This window comes from Geospiza fortis, unplaced genomic scaffold, assembly GCF_000277835.1.
Source record: "Geospiza fortis unplaced genomic scaffold, GeoFor_1.0 scaffold12, whole genome shotgun sequence".
Classification (NCBI taxonomy): Eukaryota; Metazoa; Chordata; class Aves; order Passeriformes; family Thraupidae; genus Geospiza; species Geospiza fortis.
Genome location: NW_005054323.1, coordinates 5,922,647 through 5,931,510, shown reverse-complemented (window position 1 = coordinate 5,931,510; position 8,864 = coordinate 5,922,647). Strand labels below are relative to the sequence as shown.

General features: G+C 34.4%; 1 protein-coding gene across 2 annotated transcripts in view; it reads right to left on the bottom strand.

Annotated features, from left to right (window-relative positions):
- The window catches only part of ZDHHC21 (zinc finger DHHC-type containing 21), a 37,509-nt gene that overhangs the window by 5,498 nt on the left and 23,147 nt on the right, over window positions 1-8,864 (bottom strand). For both annotated transcript variants that reach the window (XM_005420870.2, XM_031056891.1), the window contains exon 8: window positions 135-178. In XM_005420870.2, coding sequence (XP_005420927.1) covers window positions 135-178 — 44 coding nt within the window. The remainder of the gene's footprint in view (window positions 1-134; window positions 179-8,864) is intronic.

The following is an 8,864-nucleotide window of genomic DNA, read 5'->3' as shown; positions in this document are numbered from 1 at the left end:
GTACAACCACTATTAAAAGATTAGTGAGGTGCTGCTACAGATAGGAAGTACAGAGCACAGTACCATGCAAAATCATCTTAACAAACACCAACTCCCTTAGCATTTCAGCAATGTAGGAATTTTACAGAACTTACATGTCTTCACAACAGTTAGACATTTTTTCTATACTTGTAGTGTCCTGTCAAAGAGAAAAAACCCCACAATTTAAAAGTATTTATTTACATTCCAAACTTTTAAAATGTCATTATGAAAGCAAGTAACCATAGCAGGGAATTAATTATTAATGTACACTGTTTTGACATTAGTTCAGTAGGATGCATATTACACAGATGCCATATTAGTCTTAAATAAATGTGAGATTATACACATAAATTTTAACTCAGTCTGTCTGTTAAATTATTTTTATAGGCATGATATGAAACTATACTGTGTAGTTTGATTACAATACCAAAGAATGCCAACAAAAACTTATAGCATTATCATAGCTAAAATTAATTCAGATATTACAATTAATGCACAGGACATTTAGCAGCAATGTGTATAAGGCCCACTCTTTCCACAAGCATTCATTCCAGACTTGGAGTATCTCACTGAGATAACTTCAAAGCTAGTAAAATGCAGTCATTAACAGATGTAGCATTTTGAAAAGCAGGAGCTAGTCAGAAGTTTTAAAACCATTAGCTTAATGAGTATTATAATGCAAACAGCACAACTGAAAATATACTATGAGTTTCTACAGTTCCTATAATTAAATACAAATATAAAAATTGTTCTCTTAAAATATAAAAGCTAATAATGTGCAGAGTGAAGGCAATCCTGCAGGTAAGAGCAACTTAAATTCATACTTTAATTATAAAATGTTATGGAAAGTAACAGATCCGTTTTAGCTTAGATCACCCCCAAATAAAACTTTTAAAATTACCAATAGTGCTTTTTTTTAACTTTTCACTACAGATTTCACAAAAAAGCTTCATTTGTGAGTATCATGTAGGGAGTTTCAATATACATTTATAGTTCATTACACCCTGAAATCACTTGTGAAGTTCAAAACACAATCAATTGAAATATTCTTCATTATTTCAACTCCTTTTCATTGGTAGTTGGGTATTTCCCTTTACTTTTCACTGATTCAGGCATGCACATAACGTACCTGTCAAATTATGGAAGAATGTGAGTTAGACCAAGAGCTAATCTCAACCATCCCAACCACATACAGACAGAAGGACTGTGGTTTAATTAGGGTGCAACTTCATTGTCATCTGGAAACACTACTTAGCACTAAAAACCACACCGTGCTCCTTGATTGTTCCTGCATGCCATTCAGTGCAGGCATTGCTGGGACTCCACCCCCATCTTTCAGACAGTTTTAAGGGGGAAGGGCGCAATGTGAGTGGGAAATAACATACAGGAAGCTGATTTCCTGCTCCACCAGACATGGGCTGCCCCAACTCTCTTGCCAATTTTTTCTATTCTGCTTCCCAGCTCTGAAGCATTTTGGAACAGGATCCCTTACCACACACTAAACAGCAAAAATCTTAATTCTGTCCACAACCTATCCAGCTGAATTCCAGATGCACTACAGCAAAGGAGAGAAGTCCCTTTTTCTCATGTCAATCCACCAGGATGCACAAGTTCTTGCCCAGAAGTTTGTGCAGAGAAGGCATCACCAGCCAAAGCTACATAAACTATGCTGGCTCCATTGTTAGGTGGGTTTTAACATCCACTCAGCAGTGAGGGAGGAAAGGACTGGAGAAGAAAACTGTAAACACTGCCTGTTGTTTTGATTCCCATAAATAAACGGCTGCTCCTCTCACATTACAGGCCTGTCTTCCCTCTCCTGCCACAAGCATGGCATTACACAAGTCATTCTCCTTGTTAGGGCAGGACCCGATTTCACAGCCAAGGAATACTTTGCTTCCTTGGACTAGCTTTTTAAATTCAGCTTTTGTCAGAGAAAACACAATCTTCACCTACCACAAAAATTCAGACATGGCTTTTTGAATAAGTAAAGTAAGACTAAGTAAACAAGAGATTACTTCCATGGCATTTCAGCAAGGTGGTAATACCATTTTCATGAGATGCTATAGTCCCTTTTGTAACTGCAAAAATATCTCAGTTCTAGGAATTATCCTCTGGTCCACTCAAAGCTGTTTATCAAATAGTACAAAATAGTATTAGCATATTTGAAAGCAATAATGGCAAATGGTCTTTTGTAAAACAATTAACATGCTACTCCAGACTCTAAATGGACATGTAGCTATGGAATATGTATTCTACCATTTCAAAAGAGGGGTCTTTAAACCAGCTCTGGGTACAGAAGTAACATCACCAAATATCTTAAACATGGCTTTCTGCTGTGTTTCTGCACATTGCTTATTCATTAATACACTTGTACCACTCCCTAAAATACAGGTTTTGAGATTTTTTGGGGGAAAATCACAGACTGAAACCTGGAGATTGTATTTCATTTTAAGTTGTCATGGCATGTTGTCATGACCCTGAGAACTTTTCAACAACTGAGAGGTTCTCAGGGTCTGCTGCCCTCCAAACTGTAACCTGGTAAATTAACTAAGTTAAAGTACCAAACCAGGAACTAACTTCCTTCCCTTTCCTCTCTTCCCTTTGCTCCCTTCCCTCCCTCCCTTCCCTTCTTTCATTGCCTGCCTGTTTCCTTCCTCCCTCCCCTTACCTTAAAATGCCAACATACACTTCAGATTACTTTTGCTTTACAGTAAAGAAACTGGGGCTGAGCAGTGAGCCCTTTGCTTCTTGGATACTTTCTCAACATTAAAAAAAAAATTTAGAGCCACGTTTTAAAAGCTGCAAACTAGCAAAGAAACACTGCTTTGAAGTTTATCTGCTTAACAAGTACTAGGGACTGAACTTAAGAAACAAAATACCTTCCCTGCACCCTCATACCTTCCCTCCCCCAACACTGCTGCCAAACAGGCTCATCTGAAATGCACTTTCATTTGAGAGTGAATCAATTTACCTTTTCACATGAAAGTGAAACTTCACAGCACCCCAGGAAAGTCAGTAGCCCCTCTGGAGACAGGAGATGAAGGAAAAGGAGAGTACCACAGTTGAGTTTTGACCTGTTAGTTAAGGCTTCCTTCTCAGACATGAATTTTTTTTCTTTTGCAGACAAAGGACCAGAATAACCACTATTCTTCTGAACAAAAAGGTGGTCTGCTCATTAACAGAGCAGACCACCATCTCATAAATGTCTTCCAATCAGAGTATCATCTCTTATGCATTTGATCTATACCAAGGTTTTGCCACAACGTCAGAATTACTGTGTTCACCTAAGAGGCTTTGGCTGTCTGCATCTACTATCAGCTTGGATTACTATTAATACAAATAGAACTGTGCTAAGATTTTTTTCTAGACTCAAAGCTAATGCTAATGTTAAAACCTTTTTTGAGCGCTGGTACTCATCCAGAAGTTTAAAATACCTTGGTATGAGCAAACATCACATATCTATGCAGTCCTAGTAATCTCTAAAAATACCTTGAAATTTGAAATTGAATACAAGATGAAATTGACAAACACAACTGATTAATTTGACATGATGGATCATCTAGATTCCCAAAGGCATAATCCAGATTGGAAATAAAAATTGCTCCTGCACCTGGTTATTCAGAGATACATACCCAACGATAAGCATCTTAAAGCAACTACAGGAAAAAAATCACACCTTAGTGAGACAGGAAAAAGAAATTAGAGGAAATTAACACAGGAATAGGAATAGGGCAAAGTGTTCAGATTCTGCGGAGGAGAGAAAAAATATGGGGTTTTTTCACTCTGAGGATATACTACAAATCCATAAGAGCAGTTTGCTTCCTCTAAATTAAGTAAGCTACTGCCATAGCTAAGACTGCTACAAGAGGAAGGAGAAGAATAGAGAGAATGTATGTATGTAAAAGCACTGACAGAGTTCTGCAAACCAACCTCAGATTCACTCACAAATGAATGCATCCAAATTAGCTCCAAAGAGAACTGCACCTTTCACATCTATGCTTCTATTTAGCATAACCAACTGCCAAATAAAATATAAATTAGAAAGATCACATGCACTGGTTAACCAACTGTCCTATAGGATGGGTTTTATCATGAACTAATTCATCATGAAAAAAGCACACACAAAGGATATTTTTCCCTTACTGATTCATGTTTTCCAAAGCATAAACTGTAATTTGTAACTTACAGGACTAACTCCAAAGCATGTAGCTACAATCCCTGGTTCAGTTTTTCTTTTGTGTTTGCTTAAAGCGACATGCAATCATTACAGCTCTATTAAACACTTGCAGTAGTAGAATGTAAGCATTATGCCATGCTTTTATTATTTTCAAATGCTCACTGTAGGTGAATCAGCAGAAAAGTATGATGAAGCATAGAGAAAACCAAACTTGCAAGCCTTCCTGGATCTGCAGCCTTTGCTTTTATCTAAAAGTTCAAGACAACACATCCTTTATATAAAGGGTTTTTTTTATCTTCTATCTAACATCCTTTCATGGTGTGCATGCAAGTGACAGATGAGCAACTCAAGAATAGAAAATACTAAACACAGAAAGAATACATCAAATTTGAGAAATTTTTTTTTCTTTTGGCATTAAATACATATTGGGTTTACTTCTGGTCACTTCTCAGCATTCTTTCCTTAATCTAGACTTTTCATATAAGATAGTTAATTTTATCAATTAAAATTATGTTCAGTCTGAAAACTATTAGTTCTATTTAAAGGTTAAAACCCTATATCAGACTCATGTACTAAACGAAAAATAAAGCTACACTCCATTACTTCTAAGGAATAGTTCTGGACTCCTCTATGTTCTGATTAATTTAATTAAATAGATTTATAGGTTTTTTTATTGGCTATGAGATACTGACTCAATGAAAAGAAACTGTCTAAAATGGAGGCTGACTCAATGAAAAGAAACTGTCTAAAATGGAGGCACCACAAGATCTCTGAACTTCAGGCTATTGCAAATCCACAGCATGTTTGGTGCAGACAGCTGCATAACAAGAGACAGGCCAAAACATATTATATTTAATGATCCCTACAAATACCATACGATAAAAATATAAGGGAAAAATATTTAAGAAATAGCTGTTGATCATCTTCACACAGAAGTCATTTTAATAGTCTGATGTCTAAATCTGACAAGTAACATGTAAACAAAATGTACTCAGCCCCTGGAACACTAAAATATTATTTTTATAGTAACTCATCTTCAAATAGTTGAAGGTGCTACCTTCTACTTACTATTACTAATACCTTACTATTAGGAAAATATATTAGTTAGAGGACTTCCTCTTTAAGTGATAAACCATGGATAATTCTGACATATCTGATGATATTTTGTACTCCTTGCACAATATAAAATCTGATTACATTTTCTAACTTGCACTTTTTCCTTAAAATATTGTAAATTATTAATTTTTTTAAATTCACATTTACATAAGACCATACAATGAACTAAATAAAAATGATAAGATCTTTTTCTACCTAGAATGTCTTACACTTCCATTTATTCCTATATTTTAAATAGCTCATAAAAAACAGGGTTTTTAAAAAAAAAACCTAGTAAATAAATACCACATTTTAATTTATGGTAAATACGTATTTATAGATGTCAGAGTACATATATTAAAAATGCTAAACAAAGTGCAAACCCATTTGAGAGAAATAAGGTAAAGATGCAAAAGAATTTACACAGTTAACAAACTCATATTCGAAGACCAGGACATTATTAATTCCTGACAATTTAATTTATAGAATTTCATGCAGTCTTCTATTAGGAGATCTAGCTATAGGTGGATTAAAGGTAAAGACAGGAAAAGGGGAAGAGATAAGAATAACAAGGAAGACAGATAATGTTAATATTAGTTTATTTTCTGTTAGTAATTCCCAGTTACTCTTTCTGGGTTATAATTTATGTATACTTTGCTTTCCCTCTGTAATTATTTTACTTTATATTGTAGCCACATAAATAATACAATTGCCTGGAAATCCTAATTTCCCCTACCAATCCTAATTTTTAATATGCTAAACTTAATTATGAGGATTAATAGTTCCTTGATTACACTTCTGCCATGTTTGAAAAAACAGGAAAGCCCTTAGTATTCACTAATCAAAATAGTATTTCATAGATTATCTGATTAAAGATATGATTGCAAATATTTTTAATTACAAGATACTTATTATTAAAGACAAAACGCATTTCAGCAGAACTAGATCATTTGTCACTCTGCATATTAAATGAGCATTGGATCAATACTATACAATACACAAATATACAAAGAATTATTTTAAAAAGTTCTTGATTTTATTAACAGAATAACTGCAGCTACATTTTCATTATTTTGAGACACAATCTTTGTAAAAAAGATTGGAAAACTACCAGGTAAAATACGCTTCCTAATTTAAGGTGAAAAGGAGAAACACTGCAACAAGAAAAAGCAAGTATCAGCATTTTTAAAAGCTTCTAAGTGGAAAAATGTACGTGGTAGGTACCATACTGTGCACCAGGCAGGCTGTTGAACACTCTATCCTTCCTACAGAAAATAAAGGGAAATTTCTCTTTTTCACATTCAGAAAGTACTGATGGAACAGGATATTGGCATATCACTGGACACCATTCAAACAGTTAATTAACAGGAAACCCTGGTAGCATTAATTAAATTAATAAAGACACTGTCCACTTAGTTTACGATAATGCATCTACTACCTTGCACAAAGGCCACATGGTATCTATTAAATTTATAAAAGCCTATCCATTAAATAGTTCTGCCCCAGAGAAAAAAGTTAATTACTAAATAATTTCAATGAAAAGTTTTCCTCTGCAATACTAGCATAAATCACATTAAATCATATTTAATGGACCATACTGGAAGAATTAAGAAAATTTCTTTTCTTCCATAGAAATAGTTTGTTACAACATATAGAAAAATGAAAACACTGTTTAGTGCTTGAGATAAAAACAATCAAAGGTAATCCTTTAAAATTAGGGTTCAGATTAGTCTCTGCAAGGGATGCTGTTTAACTGAAACATCTGGTAGTGTTATGTTGAGAGACAGGCCTTTTTTAACTTTGGAAATGAGATTAGTAGATCAGTTATTTGTAAGTGTCCAAGTAATTTCTAATTATTTTATCTGGGTCACAGATAATCCGCTTTTACAGGGCTGCCACAATGACATCAGAGGATCACTGTTGAACTGATTATCCTGTTACCTTCCACCATCCATGGGAAGACCGGATTTTCCTTTTGTACAGAGAAAGAAGCGGCTGATTGCTTCAGACAGGTGGCAGCCAACAAAATAAAGAATGCCACAGTTCCTGAGAGGAAGAAAATCTCATCTATGCAAAAGGTACCAGCTTTTAAAAAGCAGTCAACAAATAGAATACTTCTTAGCAGTGTCTGGTGCAATTCAAAACCTCACTAGATGTGAACAAATATCAAAATAATCAGAAAAGCCATTGTTTAAAAAACAGTATGCCACGTCATTTTTTACACGTTTTGTAGTAATGCCTTGTAGATCATACATAACCAACAGAAGAATCCTGCAGTATAAACACAAAAACTGGGCTTATTATAATTTAACTCTTAATGTGAAAGACACAGAGAAATAATTTCTTAAAACTAAAATGGAATATGAGTGAGAGAAACGCAAAAGCCAGGGCTAATATTCTATTAATATACACATGAGCATCCCATACATCAGAAACCATATGGAGTGGATAAAACACTTTTTTTTCCCTTGGTGACTTTATGCTTTTTCCTATGAATAAATGAATAAATAGGCAAGTTATGGGAGGTTTTGAGAAAAAAAACATCTGTTACATATAAAAATGAGAGAAAAATCCTTGAAAAACACATGTCAAGAAAATATGTTTTGAGAAAGCAAGCAAGTTTCTGGGTACTATCTGATTTAGCTTCCCAATAAATTTTATTATTTCATACAACAACATGAAAAAAAGCAAATGGAAATAAAAATTAGTAACACAGACACACCCTTCTCAACACTTTCTTCTAGCTTAAGTGCAAAATACTCTAGATAAACTTTGGTTTTGTCGCTTCAATACAAGGTCATTAATACATGCAAGCAACTGTTGCACAAGACAGATTGTCTCGTATTTTTTTTCCCCAGAAGATTTTAAAACTGTCTGAAATGGACAAAGTGATAATTTACCTATAAATCATACTTCTATGACTTACGACAAAGCACCAATAAAAACCCACACCTCTATATTCATGAAACTTTAAGTGTCTATACTGGAGCTATCTTGTTACCTGCAGTGATTCAGGCCAAAGACTGCTTGCGGAGTACAAACAGCTAGAGGAGGCCTGAAGTAAAGAGTAACAAAAATCTTCAAAATTGTTACTTTCTGTAGGAGAGTAAAAGAGTTGCACCCTTGTAACGTACAACTCATAAATTCTTTCTGGTATGTTTCTGTTTTATTTAAAAGTTTGCTTCTACTTTTCAAACAATGCCATTTAAAAATCAGGCTGTCTGAGAATGTAAGAACACAGGCTCCAGTTAAGGAATATAACATTCTAAATTGTTCTACAAGAAATGAGACGAAATAGAGGAGTGGTAAAGGAAGTAACAAGCACTAGAGACAGGCAGGCAGGCCTTCAACATAAATGCATAATCATTTTGGAAATTACCTTTGACAGTGTTTTAACTCATGGGTGAAACCAATTTTTTCCATCCAGTTCTGTAAAAACTTGAATATTTTAAGTAAAAATACTAATTGTTGATGAGATTTTAAGAGGAGTATCTTCTTAAGAGTCCTAGAGTTTTTAAACTAGGATTTTAAATTTCTCCCTATTTCAGAGGCTTAAGAATTAGAGGGAATC